The sequence below is a fragment of the Epinephelus lanceolatus genome, chromosome 9 (genome assembly GCF_041903045.1).
Source record: "Epinephelus lanceolatus isolate andai-2023 chromosome 9, ASM4190304v1, whole genome shotgun sequence".
Taxonomy (NCBI): Eukaryota; Metazoa; Chordata; class Actinopteri; order Perciformes; family Serranidae; genus Epinephelus; species Epinephelus lanceolatus.
In genome coordinates, this window is record NC_135742.1 from 38,505,517 (window position 1) to 38,528,929 (window position 23,413).

At 39.3% G+C, this 23,413-nt stretch overlaps 1 protein-coding gene across 1 annotated transcript in view; it reads right to left on the reverse strand.

Moving 5' to 3' along the window:
• The window catches only part of zmat4a (zinc finger, matrin-type 4a), a 225,278-nt gene that overhangs the window by 48,267 nt on the left and 153,598 nt on the right, over positions 1 to 23,413 (reverse strand). Inside the window, exon 5 of the mRNA XM_078170954.1 lies at positions 13,654 to 13,875. Within this exon, the coding sequence (XP_078027080.1) occupies positions 13,654 to 13,875 (222 nt within the window). The remainder of the gene's footprint in view (positions 1 to 13,653; positions 13,876 to 23,413) is intronic.

A 23,413-nucleotide genomic window follows, 5' to 3' on the forward strand; every position in this document is an offset into this window, starting at 1 on the left:
CCCGGAATACACAGTGGCTCCTCTTTACATTAATCATGCTCTCTTAGAATAGAATTAATCATGCTGAGCTCCATAAACTTCTCTTGTATCTCCTCATAATAATAATCCACATTACGATGACAACCTTGGCCGGTTGAAACCTCTGTTTTTATCAGCTCTTCCTGCTTCTCTGTTCTGTATTTGTGTTTTGTCGGAACAATCTGATTTGATGCCAGGTGCTTTGAGCTGAAGTGACCATTGGACAAGCCACCATTCACTTTAGTTATCAAAACCAAGGTTGGTGTTTGCAAAACTAAGTGTTACAGACAGTGAGAGATGGACATGGAGGGTGTTTAAATGTTTCCAAGCAGACTTCACAGCTTTTTAATTCTACAGCCAAGTTGTTGCCAAGGAATGGCAGATACATTGCAAAAATATTAGACTTAACTACATAATATTTTGTTTGTCCCATCATGTTGTTGTAAAGAAACGGATCAATGCACAGGAGTATTTGTGACATGTTTGGTGTGCATAACAAAAAACAAACAAACAAACAAACAAACAAAAAACAATCTAATTGTTCTCAACATAATTATATCTTGCCTCTCATGTGAGGAGCTTTCTCTCTGCACTTAAGAGGAGCTGGCTACCAGGAGAAGCACTTTGTGAATGTGTTGCTCAATCTGAAACCATCTTCAGAGGCTGTTCAAAGAGGAAACACAGTCAGTGCAGATCAGACATGATGCATTATGAAGAGTTCTTCTGACAGTCATGGTAATGGATGGGAGTGAAAACACCAGCTGTGGCACAGCGTGGAGTTTAAGTGAGTTTATGTTTTCCTTCCTGTACTTTGAGTTATTTTCACATATTGTCAGCTACTGTAAGCCAGCAGCAAAAAATGTTACTCATTTAGAGGAAAGGGCTGAACAAGTAATCAGTTAACTTGAAGTCATGATTTAAAATTGTGCAGTTTTCACAAATTAAGAGTTGATCCTTGGTATTGGACGTTAAAAGTCCCATGCATGTTTCCCATAGACACAGCCTGGGCACCTTTGGATCAGCATGAGACTCCCCTGGCTAAATCATCAGTTCATAAGATTAACATATGTGTGAGAAAATATGTGGTTCTGTGATTAAAAAGTCCTGGTGTGTGTATGTGTGTCTGTGCGTGCATAAAAAAATCTGGGGAGAGGTTAATGTTTATGGTACTGGGTAATAGTCAGTTTAAGAAAAGTAAACTCTGATTGATTTAGCTGCTGCTGCCTAAGGGGGTTGTTACTCTTAAACTCATGTTAAACATAAAATTAGGCCGTGGTGGTTCTTGTGTTTCATGAATACTCGCGGCAATTTCTGTATCTGATCTGCTGTATATAAATAAGCCTTGGCTAAAAAACATACACAGCATGAATGACATAAAAAGAGATTAAAACATACAGAACCTGAAGAGATTATTTTTTCAGGTGAGCAGAGGAAGTCAGTGATGACAGAAACTGTGCATATTAGTTATTAAATTATTTTGTGAGGGTTTTTTTCCTTTAGTTTTTCTAATTTACACATTATCACTGATTTTACACCATATGTCACTTAACAGACTGAGAGTACCACTTTGCACTTGTGTGCCTCCACAAACTTATCAAGTTGCATGTGCAGTTTATATCCATGTCTGTGAAAACATGAATGCTTCAAACACATCATCAACCTGGCAGCACAGAGGATCTACACAATCAGCATAGACACAACTCTAGACATTTGTAAGTATGTTTGTCATAATTAGTGTATAAATTCCTGAATAATTCGACCACTGACCTTTGACCACCAAATTCTAATCAGCTCATTCTTGAATCCAAGTGGATATGTGTCAAATTTGAGGCATTTCCCTTAAGGCCTTCTTGAGATTTCACATTCACAGTACAGACAGGCTATTTCAAAGTTTAGAGTAAATAACACCAGAATTCCTGAAGTCACTGGAAGATATAAAGGGCTGGACAGAAACCAGAGGATCTGGAGCATCTCTGTGATGATACGCCTGTGGGAGATGAGTATCATATTTTTATATTTTTTAAATGTCCAAATGTAAGTTTAATGACTTACAGGAAAAGGTATTTGCCAAAGTGTTATTTAAGCCATCCATCTATGTTTAAATTAATTTTGCTGTTACAATCAGATAAGCCATAATTTTTAAAGTGGGAGCATTTTTTAAGAATGTCTTTCCTTTGTTTAAGTTACATTGGTTGTACTATAGCCACGCCCGTGCCATTGTTTCCTTATTGTATGTAATGATTTTACCCATGTGATATAGTCCTGAGTCAAATAAATCAATGAAATAAAATGGACCACTAAAGTCTTATCAGTTCATCTTTGAGTCTGTTCCAGTTTGTGCCAAATTTGAAGAAATTCCCTCCAGCTGTTCTTGACATCACACTCACTGGAAGGTGATGGACAAGGTCACAGTGACCTTGAACGTTGACTTTTGACTGTCAAATTCAAATCAATTCATCCTTGCCTTAAAGTGGATGCATGTGCCAAATTTAAAGAAATTCTCACCAAGTGTTGTGATATCACATTCACAAAAATGAGATGCATACAAGGTCACAGTGACATTGACTTATGACCTTTGAAGACCAAAAGCTATTCAGGTCATTCCTGAGTCTGGAGGAACATTTGTGCCAAATTTGAATAAAATCCCTCAAGATTTTCCAGAGATATCATGTTCATGAGAATGAGCACCTTTGAGCATTCTTCACAAGAATGGGATGTATGTGCGTACATACATACGGATGTATGAACAACCCGAAAACATGATGCCTCTGGCCATGTGCGAAGACATAAAAACATCTGTGTTAATAATAACAGTACTTAAAAGTTAGACTTAAAAAAGAAGAAAAACAATAAAAACATGTACATGTAGTTTTGGGTTAATCCTACAGGTTCTTAAAGGCTAAATCACACCAGCGGCTAATGGCGCGCTTCAGAAAATACACCCCTACTATTTTCAAGATACAACCCCATACCTGCAGTAGCCAGATGTGCCTCAGCACTCCTGAATGTGCCACCCTGCAGCACTTCATGGCACTGTCCTATTTCCAGCCTCGCTGCCCTTGTAATTTGATGCATTTTTCCCCCACTCACTCTCTGCTTGTACATATCAGCTCCTGTAGCAGCTCTTTTTCTCTGCTCCTATGGTAGCTTGACTCCTCTCCTCAACATGAATGCATAAAGACAGCTCTGTTGCTGTGTCATGTGTGAAGAAGAATGGATGAGGAGAGACACCTTGTTGAGGTCCAGACATATTCCGAGCTAAACAACCCCCAATCCGTCATTATAAAGACAATGGCCAAAAAGATATTGCCTGGCGAAGAGAGCTCTGGAGATCGGAATGTGTTTTTAAGCTAATGCAGGGGTAGAAGAGATACAAATCTTTCAGTAAAAGTAGTTGTCTGTTGACAAGCTGCAGCATGATGCATCAAGTGTGTGCTAGAGGCAGCACTCCAGTTACCATCCTTTTGGGAAATACCTCACAACTTTTAGAAAGTTAATATGATGGATTCTACAATGATCTTAGCCTCAACATGCTTTTGGAAAACAATACCAAAACTTACTATCATTATTTTTACTTTTATTAGGAGCAAATTATGCAGCTGTTGTACCAGACTGCTAAATTTAACACCACATTTTAATGGTATCAAGGGTTTCACAGTTTCTAAAGCAAACTGGGCAAGTTTACTTAAAGTTGATTTGTCTCTGACAAACACTTTACTATCACTTGCTTTTCTATGTGACCTAGACCTCACTATTCATCCCAGATTAAAGTGTATTATGTTAAAAAACACACAGAACAACCTAAAGAAAAATGCAAACCTGACACACCATCCTTCATATTTCTAGTTTCACATTCTGAATGCAGAATGTGGAAACACATCAGTGCTTTAGTAGTGTTTTAATATCCATCACCATTTTCTGTGAAGTATCACATACACTTAATGATCACTCAGGGCAGTTGTCATTACATGGAGATGGGCGTCACAGACAAATGAGGCAATGAAAATAAAGAAAAGCTGACCATTCCCTCACATCAACAACCGGCAGCATCTGCTAGTGCTAATGTGCTCTCTAGATACACTGCATGGAACATGCAGAACCAAGCTCCATCAGATAAACTGATTAGCATAGCGTAGCGGCAACACAGACAGCCGCAATGATGGGATCATCTTAAAAAGGCTGAGATATTCTGTCAAATCGTTTTAATATCATTCTATCCAATCAGCGGCCTTCCCTGTCATCTTTAGTTCCACTCACATTGCTGCAATTGTAGTCAAGAAGTCAAAAAGTTCCAGTGCAGATTTTCCCTCACATTAAAAAAATGCTGCAACACATATCAGTATTTAGAAATGCTGATCCCAATGGGAATATATAACCACTTAAATTTGTTTCCCCTATGCTCTTGTCAACTTTACAACCCTCTCTAGAAAGAAATTAGAGGACTCTTGGATCTATCTTATGTTGTTGAAAGTACACAAATCCACACTAAGAATGATAAATAAAACAAGTGAAAATGACAGCACATCGGCATATTTTGTGATTCAGTGTTCACTGTGAGAAACTAAATGGAAATGCAAATTTAATTTCAGTGTGTATAATATCACACTTATGCACAGTAAATGCTGAGCTAAAGATCAAACGTCTCTGATGCCACCAAACCCCAACCCTTGACATAAAAAGCAGTTGGCTCATTCAATGAACTGGTGGCTAACAGTTAACTGAAGCTAGCCGCCTGCAGTCTGGCTTTCCATAGTCTGGTTGTCTGTCACTGTCAGGCATCAGGCTAAACCTGGGATGATTTTTCACTCAGCACAGCAGATGCAGAGGCTGCAGCTCCTGTTTCCTTCAGCTGCTGCAGGGAGACAGAAAGAAGGAAGATAAAAGAGTCCATGACTGATGCTTCAGCCTCTTATAGGACTCCCATTGTATCCCTGTGCAATAAAGAGAATTAACTAGCAATCATCTCTTTGTATTCCTCTAGTTTTAGATAACTGCAGGCATCTATGGCAGCATGTTCCCTCATTACCCAGGCCTGTGACAGAAGACGACTCATCATTTAACCTTTCAACCTTAAAGAAGATACATTTTTGATACTTAAAAGATAGATTTGGGGTACACTGAAGCACTGTATAATCACATAATCAACATAATAAGGGTTTTTGTGAATCAATTGAGATTGAATATGTTGAATACACCTCTTTTTTATTTTTTGAGTTTACAAATACTGCAGATATGCAGCAAAGTGTAACATCATCAGAAAATATTAATAACTCAAGTGTGATTGTTGAATTGAATGAATTTGAGATCAACAGCTTATTCCAAAGTTGTGTTTGACTTTTGATGACCCATCTGCAAAGCTGGATTATCCATAGGAGAAAGCAGACAACTGCTTGTTCAGATGTTCCTTTGCAAACTTCTGACACTGAATTTTGTGGTGAGGACACAGGAAAGGTTTTCTTGTGATGACTCTTCCATGAAGGTCATATTTGTACAGGTGCCACTGCACAGTAGAACAGTGCATCACCACTCCAGAGTCTGCAAAACCTTCCTGCAGGTCTTTTGCAGTCAAATGGGAATTTTGATTTGCCTTTCTATCAATCCTATGAGCATCTGTCTTAGAAACTTTTCTTGGTCTTCCAGACCTCAACTTGACCTCCACAGTTCCTGTTAACTTCCATTTCTTAATGACTTAATGAATTACGAACTGAGGAAACAGCTACCTGAAAACGCTTTGCTATCTTCTTATAGTCTTCTCCTGCTTTGTCAGTTATTATCAGTTATTTCAGAGTGCTAGGCAGCTGTTTAGAGGAGCCCATGGCTGCTGATTGTTGGGACAAGGTTTCAGTTGTCAGAATATTTATAAAGCTTTGAAATTTGAGTCACCTGGCTTTTTCTAATGATGATTGTGAACAAGCCAGAGCCCTAACAAGCTAATTATGGTCTAGTAAAAGTTTTCTGAGAGCTCAAATGTCAAGATTCAAGATTCAAGAGGTTTATTGTCATATGTACAGTTGAAAAACCCAGCGGTTTGCACCGTGCAATGAAATTCTTAATTGCCAGTCTCCCTTCACACAAGACAATAAAATAAAACAGAATTTAAGTTAGATTTTTATTTTTTTTTTAAAGATATTTTTATGGCCATTTTTTGCCTTTAATTGATAGGACAGTGAAGTAGGAGAGAGAGAGGGAGTGACATGCAGCAAAGGGCCACAGGCTGGAGTCGAACCCCGGCCACTGCGGCAACAGCCTTGTACATGGGGCGCCTGCTCTATCCACTAAGCCACCGACGCCCCGAATTTAAGTTAGATTTAAGAAATACAAATAAAAAGAGCAAAAACAAAGAAATATGTGTAAAAACCTGAGTAAAAATGTAAAGTGCAAATAGAGTTCCCTGAGCGGGAATCAAACCCAGGCTGCAGCAGTGAGAGCGCCAAATCCTAACCACTAGACCACCAGGGATGGGGGTGCCCAAAATTCTGCATGGTGCTCCTTTCCTTTTTTCCACTTTAAAATTGTATAACAGAAAAATAAAACACTTATCTTGCTTAAAATGTTGAAAAGCACTTCATCTTTAACTTCATGCCTGTTGGAGATCAGTTCATCTTCTACTCACTTAACTAATCACGGTAAATGAAATTTTGACCAGGGATGTCCACACTTTTGCATGCCACCGCACTGTTTTTTTAGTGTAACAATTCTACCCAATGGTGTAAGAAATAGGACATATCAGATATTTTGGATTGGTATCAACTCTGATATTGGCAGTTAAGCACATCAGGTCTCTGCCATGAAATGCTCAACCCACATTAAATAGAATTTTCATTAAGTTATTATAAAATTAAGTTCCAGACGGGGCACTGAGTGATCCCTGGCCTTGTGTTACCTCACATTAAAATAATTTCAATGAGTTTCAAACAGTGATGCATACTGATTTGAATTATGGTAAAAAGAGTACACTGATACTGGATCAGTGCTCTGCAGAAACCTTGAGTTGAGGAATCAGTATCAAGAGAGAAAAAGTTGGGTGGGCGTATTTCTTATAAGAAACACTGCTGAAAAACGGCTCAGAAATAAGTTTAAAATATCTATCTAATAAGCTGATTCTGGGGTAAAATGCACCCTATTTGTCTTAATTTCAGGAGAAATTAACAAAATTATCTTTGAGGGAGGGACACCGTCATCTCTTTTAAATCGACTGTGGTGATAACCAGGGAAAAGTGCTTACACAATCTCTCCACATTAGTGCCTTAATGGACTATCTACCGCAAATTCATTTTCCATCCCATTTACAATTCTGCAAACATTACAGTCCTAAACTGTTACAGTTAATGAAACATCTCATCTCCACACTATTCACTTCAAATAGAATGAGCTTCACATTTAACAAATCAGACTCTGGATCTGGAGTGTTGGACCCTTTGCAAATCTAGAGTTATTGGAAGTAATATATGACTTACTCCATCATTATCAGTCACACTGACCCTGAAACACATTTTGAGTTTTTTTACACTGTTAGAAAAATGAGACTCTAAGCTTAGTTTTTTAATGATTTACGTAAATATGCAATGATTTATGCAAAATATGTCACATTACATAAGGAAGGATTTAAAAAAAAAAGTCCTTAAAAGTATGCAAGACAGTGGCGGCAAAGATATATGACAGAGCCCACTGGGCTTTCAACCTGGGAGTGCATGCTGTACTCCAGTTGCTGTCCTGGGGTGAAAAATACACAGATAAGCTTTGTGGACACTTTTATTTTGCAGGCAGCAAGGTAACGAAGACAAGCATACCCAACAGTACGGTGCAGGAAGACAAAAAACTATTGTTTATGTCGGTGGAGCTGCGGTCCGTTTGATTACAAAGTTAGCATACAGTAGCTACAGTTAGCAATGGACTTCAAATGACAATAATCACAAATAGATTTATTTTATGAAAAACCCTTTTGGGGAATGAATATAGATGAAAGATAAATGGACACATATTTGCACTTGAGGACGTAGGGAGTCACCACGTTTTTTCCATCTCACTTGTTTAGTACGCTGTGTAATCTTAATGAATTATTCTTTGATGCTCATGGTTTCCATAGATTGAACTGAACAACTGAATTTTGGAGAATCTAACTGAGCTAACAATGTGTACTGTAGCATGTCCATATTGACAAACGTTTAAACGTTTAACGTATATTTTGATGCGTGATGCTAGGCAGCTTAGAACTAACAGGTAGGTTTTAAAAGGTTTTAGTATTCTGAAATCAAAGGTTTTATTTATTCAAAATCAGATGAAAGCCAGCTGTCCCAGACCCTGCCTTGTTACTGTAATGTTAAGCCTTCCATTAATAATTTCAGGGAGACACAGAGAGACTGAGTGTGGCGCTAAGTAGGATCAGAGTGCAGTTGACAAGTGTTTGCTGCTAGCTTATCATGCCTTTACAAGCCCCAAAACTGTATTCGTCTCAATTTGGCGATATACGTTTCATATTCTGAAAGTAAAGTCTTTGTTAATTTACTATCAAACAAAACTCAAAAATCAAGATTTTGACATAAATCCACATTCATCAAGAAATGAGAAGTTGCAACATCTGACTGATTTTGATAAAGCTTGCTTTATATATGAAACATAGACCAAAATGAGCCATTTGAAGGTCACCAGGTGAGCAGTTACATCAATTTTACAGTGTACTGCAAAGGTAAGGCGATATTTTCCCATACAGTGTGGTGAATATACTATAGCACTGAAACCCTGTCTCTATATACAGACAGCAATAAAACTTTTAAAAACCTCCTTTAAAAGGTTTATTTATTTATTTTTTTTTATATCATGTGGTGGTCGGGGCTAAGAGCTGACTGGGCTGCAGCTTTGACCCCTGAAGAGTCTTCCTCAAACACAGGAACAGTGGAGTGCTAATGGCCTGCCCATGCCTTTACTCCTTCTCTATCTTTTCCCCCACTCATTTATTTGCCCTCAACTTCCCACAGCTGCACAGTGGTGTATACACAACAACAATATGCAGACCTTCTCCTTTATGGGAGCTGTTGAATATTTCATCACATCTTTGGAGTCAGACTGCACATTTTCTAAGCAAGTTGAGAAGTGGACGGTGCTGGAGGTCAGGGAGAGGGAAAGGCAAGCAGGAGACGAGCAAAGAGACCAGACAAACTCGGCAAAAACAAGACGCAGAGAAAAATGAAAAGAGGAAATACAATAAAGAGCTGAGTTGAAGTGGTGGAGGGTGTATTTTCCAGCAGCTGGTGCGGCAGCAGCATCCCCTGCCTTCCCTCTCTGTCTCGACTGCGTGGCCACCCGCTACGCCTGCTGTGGTCCCATTCCCCTCTCCACAGGCGCACAGTGCTGGTTTTGCCTGATAGGATGATTTGCCACTTCATTAATAATTGATAATCACGAGAGAGAAACGCTCATTAGCCCAAGTGCTGAATAGTGCAGCGAGCATGCTGACATTTTCAGCCTCTCCATAATGACTGTGTTGATGTTAGCGAATCCATCTCCTCCTAACACACAGTGCAAAACAGGCATAGTGCAAAAGAGGTGAAGCCAAAGACAGAAATGGCTTTAAGTTAGAGAGGAGAAGTGGGGACGAGCCTTTGGTGTAGAACCATATCCTGCAGCAAAGTGCTCATTCATGACTTTACAATAAAATCCCAGTAATGCTTAGTGTTTTTAATTTACTGTGTTTGAACAACCATTTTGTTTCCAGCAACACCACTGACTGTGTCTACTCCTTACTGAGATCAATACTTAGGAAACTATAGGAACAGGATATTCCCTGATTAATTCACATATTATAGAAAATCTGAATTATCACCTCAGGGTTGTATCCTCCGCCAACCCGTCAAGTTGCAGTTACAGTTCTCATAACTTCACATAAGATCTATACAAGCAGCAGTTTCAAGACCAGAGTCACCAATTCAGTATCTGACCAAATATCTCCTCTTCTGAGCAATGGCCAGTAAAGTGTTTTTGCAGAGCATAATAAGTAAAAGTAGTAAAATTGACCTTTGAACTTTTGGATATTAAATATCTTCACTTCATCATTATATCCCATAAGACATTTGTGTGAAATTCTGGCATAATTAGTGTATGAGCTCTTGAATAACGGCCAAAAACATGTTTTGTGAGGAAACAGTGATCTTGACATCCAATTGGATGTTTGTGTCAAGTTTGAGGAAATTTCCTTAAGGTATTCTTGAGATATCTTGTTCACAAAATGAGAGATGCAAGGTCACAGTGACTTTGACCACCAAATTCCAATCATTTCATCCTTGAGTCCAATTAGTTTGTGTCAAATTTGAAGAAATTCCTTTAAGGCATTTTTGAGATATTGTAATGGACAAGGTCATAGTGACCTTGACCTTTTTGACCTTTGAACACCAAAATCTGTCCCTCAATCTATTGCTGTGTTTCATTTTTTTCTGTGAACCAATCAGGATTTAGCAATATGCAACATAATAACCAAAATCTGATGACAGTTGTAGGTTTGTGACCTTATGCTGTTAATCTCATGTGATCAAACTACGCATAGTTCATAATCAGCTGCATTTTGAGTATTCAACTCTTAACAAACTAAAACAGTGCACTCAGTAGAGTGCAGATCTCTGCCAGACGGCCTCTAGACAATTCTTGTATACCCAGCAGATGTGCTGCAGTGCATTTCAGAAGATCCATTGTAATTATGAAGATGAATTTATTTTAAATAACCTACACACAGCCACAAATCCTTCATCCATGTCGCTCATTACTGGACTTCTAACAGTATTAAGTTTGTTTGTAGGCTACAGCACAGCAAAGTAGGAAATAACAATAAACACAATTAATTGCCTTGAAATGCCTTTGTCTCTGACATTTAGTATTTAAATTGCTGTAATTTGTCATGGTCAAAAGAGACAAAAAAAGAAACCATTACATTACTTACTGACCACACATATGAAGGAAAAATAACCAACAAAATCTGCAAGTCTACAAAATCAGGCAGGCAAAATGCTCTGCTTTTGAAACAGCCCACTTGACAACCCCAGTTGTCAAACCCCACATCTGTACTTGAAAGTCAAGATGTTTTGAAACGTCACTCATGGATGTGCCAATAAATTGCACTAAAGGGAGCTACAGTATGGAGACTTTTTCATGTTGTTTAATGATGTTGCCCAGCCATGGGCCAAATGTACTGTACCTGAAATAGATATCACATACTCAAAACCTCAAGTCAGCATGACAAAGCTGAACTGACTGCAACCATTCAATTTGCCCTCAACCAGCCACAGCACACCTACAAGCATAAAGAACTAATCAAGCCTGGAGTAAGGGTTCCGTGTCCAATCAGCTGTGAGGACTTGTTTCTCCCATTTGGTGCGGTCACGCACCGATTCCCTTTATAACACCTCTGGGCTTCCTCTGCTCTTCTGGCAGTCGGCCCTCCACCGGCTGGAATAATATTGTATAATTGTTATTGACATATTGTGACTGGGAGAGGATAAGCAAGAGCGTTCTCTCCTCCTCCTCTGCAAAATTAACAGCTTATGACACACTAGTGGAGTCCACAAGGAGCCAAGCTGACAGCTCCAGTCTAGAGGGCTGCCAGTAGAGGACTAAAATGATCAAAGTTCTTTCCAAATGTAAAGATGCTCTTTCTGCCACTAATCAACATTACATATAACTGTTTATTGGCTGCAGTGTCTGACAAGTGATCACAAGAATCACTACTTGAACGTCCTTTAAATACCATACCTGTTTTCTGACAGCGACCAGGTGGTAGAATAGCAAACTGTAACGATTTCACAGCTGACAGCAGTCATCAGTGACCAGTCATTAAAACTGCTCTGATATTTTTTTTATTTCAGCAATACTTGAATGCACAATGTCAGTGGAGTCAAGTACAAAACCCACAGAGAATTATCACCAGCTCCCCTCAGCTCCACAAAGTATTTTTATTGTCTTTCAGCTCATTGTTTTGGTTTTACAACCCCCACCTTTACTGTTCTGGTTCAGTCTCAGTGCTCTCATCAACCACAGTTCCTGCTGATTTCAGTTAAAAGAAAAAGCTCCAATAAAATCACTGCACAGCTCAGCACCAAAAGGCAGACAGATAAAGTTAACAATTCGCTGGTGAACATACAGTAGGCCAACTGGAGCGTTTAACAGCTAAAAAGACAGATAATTTTCAGGAGAACAAAATATAAGAAGAATAAAAGAGTCATTTTAAGTCATTTCTATCCTTCATAGTTTGAGTCAACAAAAATCCTAAACATTTTAGTCAATGAAAATTCATGATATTTTAATCAACTTTTAGTCATCATCTTTTTTTATATATATATATGTTTTTTTTAAGCTTTAAACTAAGACAGTTAGACTAATTCATGTATCAGAAATTAGAATCAAGGTGACAGGTTGTATAAAGAATTTCATTTAGACTGTGCTTTTTTATCTACAATTACAAATAATTTCTAGGCTCTGACAAAGCAGCAGTTTTTGACAGGTTTAGAGGGTGATTTCACACACTTACTGATTGTCATTTGAAAAGCTCAACATCTTAACACCTCCTACCTGCCTGTCAAACAGCATCAGCCCATGAACCTTACTAAGACAGTCCAGACTGAGTTGAGTCCTGCAGAGATCAACGGATGTGAAGACTCGTGGCCGATGGCTGCTTGCTCCACTGCCGTTCAGCAGCTAACAAGCGGAGCTAACTGCTAACAGCTTAACGCTGTAAGTAAAACACTCCACAAAACCATTCAACAGCTCCACCGTCCACAGTCAGACACACATGGCTGATTATTTACTGCTGAATTACACCTCACAACGCGCACCAACTGCTGACACTGCTCTGGTGTGAGTGTCTTTGCTGGCTATTGAAACATCCCAGCACAGGCTATTAATGGAGTTTGCCAGCCTGTCGCTCATGCGGCATTTGAAGATAATTGCAAGCACAGCTGTTCTTAGCGTTCAGTGTCTGATAGTCCACCACAAACATTTTTGTTACATCTCATCTCATCAACAAAAATGAAATACAGGTTTCATCTTAGTTTCTATTAAGATCTGTTTTTCGCTTGTCATCGTCTTGTTTTGTCATGGAAAAAGGTTGTTGACAAAAAATTTTCTTCATAGTTTTCATCAACAAAATTAACACTGCAGGATAAGAGTAACAGAAGTGAAGAAAGCAAACAAACAAATGACTAAAGTCAAGAGGACATGAGATTGAAACAATACATATATATATTCGGTATAAATATTTTTTTAGCCATCGAGCTTTTAAGCATAAACGCTCATAACTGTTTGTGTTATTGTTCATAACAATTCATACCAGTACATGGTAAATTTATGCTTTGTTCTTAACATCGCGTTGTGTATCAAGAGTAATTTCCTGTCATGTAGGCGCAGAACATTTGTGTCAGTTGGCAGTTGGCTGCAGTCTTTGTGGTGTGTTTAACTGCAGCTTTTTGGTGCAACTAGTTCTTTGTTGTCAGTTGGTAGTGTCTGGGCCTTAACACTACATGAAAAAAAGTATCTTTTCCACCAAATTCATGGACGTGCCTTATATCAACAAAACAATAAAAATGACTGTGATTTAAAATGTATTGATTAGCCGTGTATAGAAAATGTACTGATATCAACAGCAGCGCTCCATACCTTTCATCTCTCCCATGTCCAGGGTCTTTCCCAGCTGCTCCAGCAGGTCCGCTCTGGCAGCGTTCTTCTTGTGCTTTTTGCCATCATAATGTTGCTGAGCCATGCCTGGGTTGTTGAACCAGGCGTTGCATAGCTGGCAGTAACGGTCCGAGTCTCTGCGCTGTCGCGGGGAGGTCATGGGAGACGTTTCTGGGGAGCTCTTTACAGGACTGGGGGATGCCTCTGAAGGGAAAAACAAAACACAGAATTGAGGCTCTACAGGGCTTTTACTAGTTCAAACGGAGACACGTGTGCCCCAGTGAGTCAGAACAGAGTATATCATCAGTGCGACCAAAAAGTTTTTCACATTCACACACTTTAATTTTCACTTGCATAATGGAACAATATGCTCGCAGTGTACAGCAGAGCTCAGATGTGATTAAGGAGAGCAGCATTTCAACACTCGCAGGCTGAGATGGTAAATGGACTTGCATTTGTATAGTGCCTTTTTAGTCTTCCTACCACTCAAAACACGTTTACTCTACATGCTACATTCATTCATTCACACACACATTCATACACTGCTGGCTGAGACTACCATATTGGGTATTAACAAACACTCACACACTGTTGGCACAATTTGAGGTTCTTGAGGAGTATCTTCCCCAACAATCCTTTGACACATGGACTGGAGGAGCTGCAAACTGAACCTGCTCTACCTCCTGAGCCACAGCCTCTCCCAGATAAATACTACACAGTAGAGTTCAGTAGAGAAAGGTAAGATTTTGATTATCTTTATGATTGCAACACCAACCCATCAAATATGCCCAGATCAGCCCTGAAACTGATCCTTAGGATTGGCTCAGAACATCCCTACAAATTTATCTTGTTTATTTTACTTTAATAACCAATGCTAATTAGCTAGCATATCATCCTGCTACAGAATGTTGTCTTTTAATCTTGCACTATGTTAGAGATATTTTACTTTAGAATTACAGCTGGCTGTCTTACATTTAATACAATGTAAAATTCATGCAATGTAAATATGACAGATAGTATTAATTTGGCCGAAGTGGTCACAATAGAAATTGAGGAAGGTGGTCACCTCTATATTCTCGATGCAGGAAAAACACTGCTTAAGAATAACCCAATCACCAGAATAAGTGTTGGTATTTTACCTTTCTGCAAACCATGGATACATTACATTTGTAAATTATCATGTAGGATTTGTTGAAACTTTACATGTCAGCAACTATTATGTAGTTAATGCATGGTTAGGTTTAGGCACAAAAAGCTCTTGGTTACGGTAAGAAAAAGGTCATGTTTTGGGGGCACAATCCCCACTGGAAAAGTATCAATGTCTCGGTAAAAACAAACTGCCTTTTGTATGCCAGCAGGAAACGCATTGATGTCTCCATAAAAAAACAAACCCTTCCCTTGGCACTATCCCTGATGGAAAAACGACAATGGGTTGGTACAGAACATCCATATTACAGCGTACTGTATATATATATATATATATATATATATATATACATACAGTACGCTGTAAAACTATTTTATACATATATATATATATATATATATATATTTATATATGAATAAATATGTGTGTGTGTGTATATATATATATATATATATATATATATATATGAATATATATGTATATATATATTTTTTTTTCTTTCTTTTTTTTTTAACAAGAATTCAGACTACTAATGGCATGTCAACACAGCCTTAACACACAAGCTGACTTTTTTAAGTGAAGATTTGTAGTCAGCAGATGAATGTGAGTGCTTTAATGAGCACTGATCAGCAGCAATGTAACAATGACTGCGGCCCTGCCACTGCAGCCCCCTGAATAACAAGCTGTTATCTCCATTAAATGCCTGAAGAGGAAAACCTAAATTCTACTTGGCAAACGGATTAAAGAGCCTGCTCTCCTCGTGGCTGCCCACTTGTGCCTTCATGCATGGATGACGGCATTAACCCCGAACGAGTGCCGCGTTGCACTGAGCGCTCCCCGACACAAAACGGCACTATCAGCTTATTCAGTTTTAACCCCTGAATGCTCAGCTCACCCTAAGTCAACATTTAGAGCTGTCCCATTACATTCCATTACACCAGTCAACATTCCAAAGTGGCAACTCCAGTGAAAAACATGGTGGAGAGAGATCGTATAGAGCTTAACTGTCAGCATATTTCTCTCAGTTTATACTGTGAGTTCAGCCCTCAGTGATTCAGAGCTGAGCCACAGGCACAGCAGAGTTTACATTTGCATTATATTTTACATTCAGCACTTGGCTGATGCTCTCATCCACTGCAACTGACTATTATGTGGGATCTGAATCTGTGCCTTTGTGCTTACAGGTCGACCTCGGCAACTAATAGGCCAATATAAACTGTCAGACTTAATTTAATCCCTGTAGTCCCTTTCGCAAGTAGATCAAAGGTCAGCTACAGAACAAAAGCCCAGGAGCTGCTTTGCAATGAATGCCTTGCTTATAGGAAAGCACATTTTAGAGAGAAGGGTGTGCATCTGCCAAACACCTTAGTAACTCATTCCAGTGACTCAAACTAGCCATTACATTTCCAGCCTACCCACTAAGCTTCAGATTGAAAGAGCCACACACACAGCAGGAGACCCACCTGCAGTTTGTTAGTCAGGGGGAAAAGTACAGTTGGTAGCTGGACATATACAGAGAACTAAGTGCAGCTCTCTATCACAGCTGTTTAGACACCTCTGGCATATGAGGCAGAACCTGAAAGCAAAGCTCTTGGTTTCAACAATAACAATCAGGCAATTACCAAGCAGAGCAGAGAGAGATGACAGAATGTGAAGAGAGAATTTAAAGGCTACAGAAGCTCAAAGAAGTTGAAATATTTATTGTTGGTTGAGATGACAAAGAACAAAAGGGAGGCAATTACTGATTCCCAAACAACACCTTAACTGTACTTTCTGTTTGCAGCATTTTTAAGATGATGATGATGATGATAATAATGATAATAATAATAATAATTCTTATTATGATAAGTAGTAGTAGTAGTAGTAGTTGTTGTTGTAGTAGCATTGCTGTTGTTGTTATTATTATCAGTCTAAGCTTTAGGAGAGGGGGTAGCTAATTAGTAGTATCACCACTAGAACTACTACATTCAATATTGACTTTAATTCACAAATCAAGACCATCCTCCAACAAAATACCCAGGCTGGTCTCATGCACTGTTCTTATGTACGCCTATGAAAAGTAATGCACCACAATTCGTTTATATTTCACGTAATCATGAGCAGGTAATTGGTGTATAACCCGTGTAATGGGGAAAGCTGCGATCACGTGATCAATGCACTGACTGGAGTGAAGGAGGAAGTGCCCCAGGAGAACAGGGTTTGAAACCATGTGAGACTAAGTGAACTTTGAGTCATTTTAAGGTATGTTGTCACCACCTTGCTTCAAAACCTATAACTTAACTTGCATAAACCTAACAATGTCCAAACATGTTTCTTTTCCTGAACCTAACCTACATAACTTTACATTAAGTGTATAATGCTAATGCTTATGCTAATTTGTTAAATGTCATACAAACCATTGTATGTGGATATGTTTAAAATACCATATAGGTCACTTTTACGTTTTATGTTAGGCAGCAACCTCTCCTGGCTGCAGTTTTTATTACGGAAGCAAATGTAAAAGTCAGATGATGTAATAAGCGCGCTAAAATCCACCTTGGGTGGGATGGAGGGGAGGTGGATTGGTCCAACCAACACAGGACTTGCACCCCGCTGTTCATGTCCTGAACAGTGAAATCAAAAGGCAAAAGGCAATCAAAACACAGTAAACATTTTATGTTAGTAGGAAACTTATTTTAAGTCAAGCCATTTTTTCTTATGCCTAACCAGGAAGTTTTGTTACCTTAACCTAACCTCAAAGTTTTGGTGTAACTATGACCATTTAACAACGGTTGCACAAACAACAGTTTAAAACAATGGACGTAGCCACTGTGACGTCACCCACTGTGTTTTGGACTCCTGTTTTTGAAGCCTCAAGTTCGACATTTCCGGCATTGCCATCTTGGGTTTTTGGAATAGGAAGCGACCAAACTGTGGTGTCGCCCTGCAGACAGCACTTGAATATTCATAACTTAAGGCCTTAATAAAATGTAAACTGGTGAGTTACATAAAAATTCATCCGCCCCATACAGCTGTCATAAACGTTAAAATTAGCTATAGTGACCGCCAAGCAACAAGCAGTAAACATGTTTATTTCTCCTGTAAAGTTGGGAATTTAACTGAGGATTGACTCTGTTATGGAGCCAGCCCCAAGTGGCCATTCAGTGTAATGTAGTCTTTGGCACTTGTGTGTTGGCTTCATTTCCAGCCTCAGAGGCTGCAACTTGCAATAACCATGTGTTTAATACTGCAACAGTTAAAAGTCATACAAGCTATTCTGTCATCCACTGATAGAGGTGCTAATTTAGGACATGCTCATGTTGGTTGTATTCAGGGGTTATGAACATATTACCTTTGTGGTTGCATGGGATGGAGGACAAATCACCACTTTAAGGATCACAACAGTATCGGGGAAACTATGAAGTTTGTTCTCTGAGCAGATTCGTCATGCATCATTACGATATCAACATGGACATGTCCAAAGTCAAAGTCTGGTGCTTTGTATACCCAATATAGGGCCTCATTCACAAACAGTGCGTACGCACAAATCTGTGCTTAAACTGTGCCTACGATCGTTTGACGCACAAATCCGGGATTCATCAATATTTTCTTACCCGATTTGTTCTTACTCTGTGAACAAATTTGGAACTGCCTCAGACCATGCGTACGCACAAATGAGGAAGGCCGAACTGACTTAGAAAATGCAAACATACCTTTTAAGTACCTACATGCAGAGTCTGTAAAACCACATTCATGAAAAAGAGATTTAATTAACATTTTTTAAAATAATTAATTTACTAATATATTGGCCAAATGGATTAAATTACCATGAAATTGACACACGTTCACCCTCATCAGTGACAATTAAAATATTAACAATAACATGAACAGAAAAACTATCACTCCATCAGCGTGCAGATGATCTGTAATGCCGACTGCCATATCCTTAAGGCTGTGGCCCGCTGGCCAGGAGGCACCCACGACTCATTTATTTTGCAAAACAGTACAGTGGGAATGCGTTTGGAGGCAGGGGCTGTGAGAAGTGGATGGCTTGTTGGTGAGCATCTTTTGTTCTAGTCTTTTATTTCAATTGTTTTAAGTTAGTATTTTTAGGAAGTCTCTATTCCGTTAATGTTAAAATGTTATATTGTTTGGGTGACCGGGCATATGGCCTTAAAACATGGCTGATGACACCATACGCAAACCATGAAACCCCTCAAGAGGTGCGCTATAATAACATACATGCCCACACACGCGCCGTAGAGCGCACTTTTGGCGTGCTTAAGGGCCGTTGGATGTGTTTGGATTGGATACAGCCGGTGGCAAACTACTTTATACCCCTGAGAAGGTGTGCAAAATCATCCTGGCATGCTGTGTCCTCCACAATCTTACAGTGACCCATGGCATTCCTGTATGACCCGGCGCCATCGCTTCTAACAAACTGTGAAATTTACTACTTCTCTCCTCGCGTAACCACGTCCTTCATTCATGAATCAACTCTAGGCAAGCGGTTTCCTTATATGGAGAAATGGGGGCGTGGTAGTATGCTGATTGCAGATTGCGGACACGTGCCTGTCAATTTAGAATGGTTCTGATTTACTAACATACGCACGGTGGTGAGAACAAAATTGTCCGGTACGCACGTGTCATGAATCCGACGGTGATTTTGCGCAAGTACTTATTTTTTGCTGAGAGTAAGAACATTTCTGCGCAGATATTAGTGAATGAGGCCCATAGTCTACAATTTCTGTGTAGTGCAAGAGCATAGCACTTCATAGACTGGAATAAATAAAAGATAACAGATACAGTAACAGTAAGAAAAATGTAGACTATTAAAGTATCTACGGGTAAAATCTCTTGTGTTAAAAATGCCCAAAAGTTGAGAGTGACTAGAAAATGAGAGGCAAAGCAGAGAAACTCTGGCGAATAATTTTCTGCAAATACTCAGGAATTAAAGGCGCATGATTACAAGACCTAAGCAAAGATCATTTATCATCATCAGTGCGACCTCTCTGTACAGTATCCTCCTCCAGCAAAGTGTAATCACACCGATTTAATATTCTTACTGCTTTTATGGCATAGTGTCCCAGCCATTCGTCTAGCCATTCGCCCACCAGTTTTACCTAAAGTATTTATGTTCAATACGAGGTGACAGACTCCTCATTCATATCAGGCTGTGTTACTGCACCATGGCTCTCCAGTCTCATAGATAACCCAGCAGGCGCATAAAGGAATGAAACCCTTTCCTCCCATTTAGTGCATCATTAGAGCCATACTGTTTAACACCCCTCTGTGCTTTGATAGAGGGTTCAGCTCAGTTCAGAAGGCGGGGCTCATCGCCATCGCCAAGAGGCAGATGGTGTCGACTCGGTGGGCACCTGCTGCGTAAAGGACACTTTAAACTCTGTAAAAAGGCCCTCGCTTTTCTGTATTATAGGTTTAGGCATAAAAAATGTGCCTTATTTTCATGCACAGAGATGTATTCATGAGCTTTGGACACACAGTGCTTAGCACCGAGAACACACGAAAAACCACTCTGAGAGGGTTGTGGCTGTTTCCTGAAGCTTTACAATTTTTTTGACATTGATGTCTGAGAAGAACATTTTTTGGGAGAATCATCAGTACACCAGGGTATGAATCATCCAAGCCTGATGGTCTTGATTTATCATCATCAAGTCAAGGAGACAGTACACATGCCACATTTCATAATGGCAGCCTTGTAGCTGGTTAGTCAGAGGACACGCACACACACACATATCCACACACTGCAGCGGTTTATTGGCCTGATAGGCTTTCTGCTGTCTGACCAGATGTGAGGGTAAAGACTTCTGATTGTTGGTTTGGACTGTAAAAAGGAGGAGAGATTGAAGCAATCGAGCATAGAGGCTTACAATGCAACAATTCTACATTTCTTCAATTTCAGTTTTAGCTAAGAGTTAACCCAGTTTTACAATAGAAGCTTTTAAGTTAAATGGTTTCATCAAAATGAGTATGTTACAGCTAATTTTGGATTAAAGCTTCTTTCTACTCTGCATTCCCCTGTGCATTCATGTGAATGTTTTCAAAATGACATGCTTCTGAACATCTGAGACAACACTTAAATTTTGCCTAATTACATCCAATTAGGCTATCACCAAAGTTCACAAAGACCACGACAGTCTGGAAAAATTCCATGGCAATCTGATCAACACATTCTCCTCAAAACCACGCATATCAACCTGCTGGCAGAGTAAAGAAAATGTTAGATCTGGGAACCATGAATGTTGGTTCAAAAAGTTTTGTAAATCCGTCTTGATTTAGACTATTTTAAGCATTATTACTCTATTGAATAGGCATTAGTAGGGGTGTAACGGTACAAAAAATCTCAGTTCGGTACGTACCTCGGTACACAAGTCATGGTTTGCTTTTTTTCGGTACAGTAATGAAAAAAATAGACAACTATTAAATATCTTTTACTTATTGGTAACCTTATTAAAACATACCACCACAGCAGTTAACTCTTTTTACACAATTTTTGAATGAAACAAATATATATAAAATCCTGCTTTTTCACATTGTTTGAATGAAAATAGAAATATAAAAGTGAAAAATAAAATCCTGCTGTTTTTTAACACATTTTTTGAATGAAAAATATAAATATACATTTCTGCTTTAACAGTTTTACTCAATTAAAATAAAAAGTATAGTGCAGCTGGTCAGCTTTAAAGCCTGCTCAGATTCAGTTTTACTAGGAACTTACTTAGCTTTCCCACTTTGTTAAAGTGCAGTAAACAAAACATGCTTATATCTAAAGTGCAGCTTAAACAATTTTACTCAACTCCAATGGCGTTGATTATTTCTTTAGCGCGATGGTCAGGGAAACGCTCTTTCTTTTTAAACGACGACGATATCGTAGTTTGTACCAGATTGCTTTTTCTAGTCGTGTCAGTTAACGTTCAAACTTGGGTGGTGTCGCTTTAGATGCATTAGCATGTTAGATGTGTTTCCAAGTACATACCCGACCGCTGTTCTGCAGTGTCGGCACACTGCTTTTGTCTTGTCAACTTGTTTATTTCCATCTTCGTATTTTACCCTGACACCAAAGTGTTCCCAAACGGAGGACTTAAGGTTTGCAGGTGGGTCTTCAGGTTCGTCAGGCTCACTTGCCATGTTGTCAAAATTCGAGAATGCGCTGCACAAAGTGAAAGCGGAGATTTACGGTCGGACTCGGTCCGTCACTCAGTTATGTCCGTTGGGGAACTAGATATTTTAAATGGTTCGGCTCACAAAAACGGAATTAAAATAAAACAAAATAAAATAATATCCTGCGCCCAATAATTCGGTACAGGGTCGTGCCGAACCGAAAGTCACGTACCGAACGGTTCGACACAAATACATGTACAGTTACAGCCCTAGGCATTAGTAGTGGTTATCAGCATTGTAGGTTAGAAGACTCCTTGTACACCAAATAGTATGCTATGACTGTTGTTATCAGCTATTAAACAGCCGTGCTTCCTGTTATGTGGTGACGTGTATGAGCTGACTTTGTTTGAGAGGTGGAGGGGATGGTGGATGGCAAGACATCTAGGCGACACGGCCACTGCGGACTACTGTGGATCACTGTTCAAGACAACACAATAAAAAACTTTTTTTTTTTCATTAGCTAGACATTAAGGAATTACCACTTGCTGATTTGTCACTGTGTTTCCAGCAGTGTTTCTGACCCCAAATTTGGATGTTTTTAGCGATGCATTGCTGCATTTCCAGCAATATTTCTGCCACCAAATGTGGAGTTTTTTAGCAAGCCACCGATGTGCCTCCAGTGGCGTTTCTGCCCCCAGATGTGAAAGGTTTTTAATGACCTATAGCTGCATTTCTAGTGGTGTTTTTGCCCCAAAACGTGAGTGTTTTTAACAATTTGTTGGTGTGTTTCCAGCAGTGTTTCTGCCACCAAATGAGGGTGTTTTTAGCAAGTCATCTCTGCGCTTTCCGGGGCGTTTCTGCCCCCAAAAATAGAAGGTTTTCAACGACCCCTAGCTGCATTTCTAGCGGTATTTTTGCCCCCAAATATGGGTGTTTTTTAGTGACCAATCGTTGCATTTCCAGCAATGTTTTTGTCCCCCGATGAGGGTGTTTTCAGCAAGCCATTAGTGTGCCTCCAGTGTCCTTTCTGCCCCGAAATGTAGAAGGTTATTTTGACGAATTATAGCTGCATTTCTAGTGGTGTTTTTACCCGTACATGTGTGGTTTTTTAGCGACCCCTCATTCCATTCAATGGCATTTCTGCCCCCAAATATGGGTGTTTTTTAGCAACCTATTGCTGTGCTTTCAGCGGCATTTGTGCCATCAAAAAAACAGCTGATTAACAAGGCGATAAAAAAGATTCTGTGTTTATATAATGAGATCCTTCACAAGCAGTATAGTGGATGACTTTTTTTGGAGACAGATCTCCAAATCCCATTTTGGACATTATTTCCTCTCTTTTTTTTGTTTCACCTGTGGCCCACCCACATGAAATACTAGTACCTGAAATTCATAAGCTGTTGCAGAGGTTTTGTCTTGCTTGAGCTGAATCTTGTGGTAGGGCAATGGAATTTGTAAATTAACGGGCCAGAGGACATCTGGCATTTGGAAGCC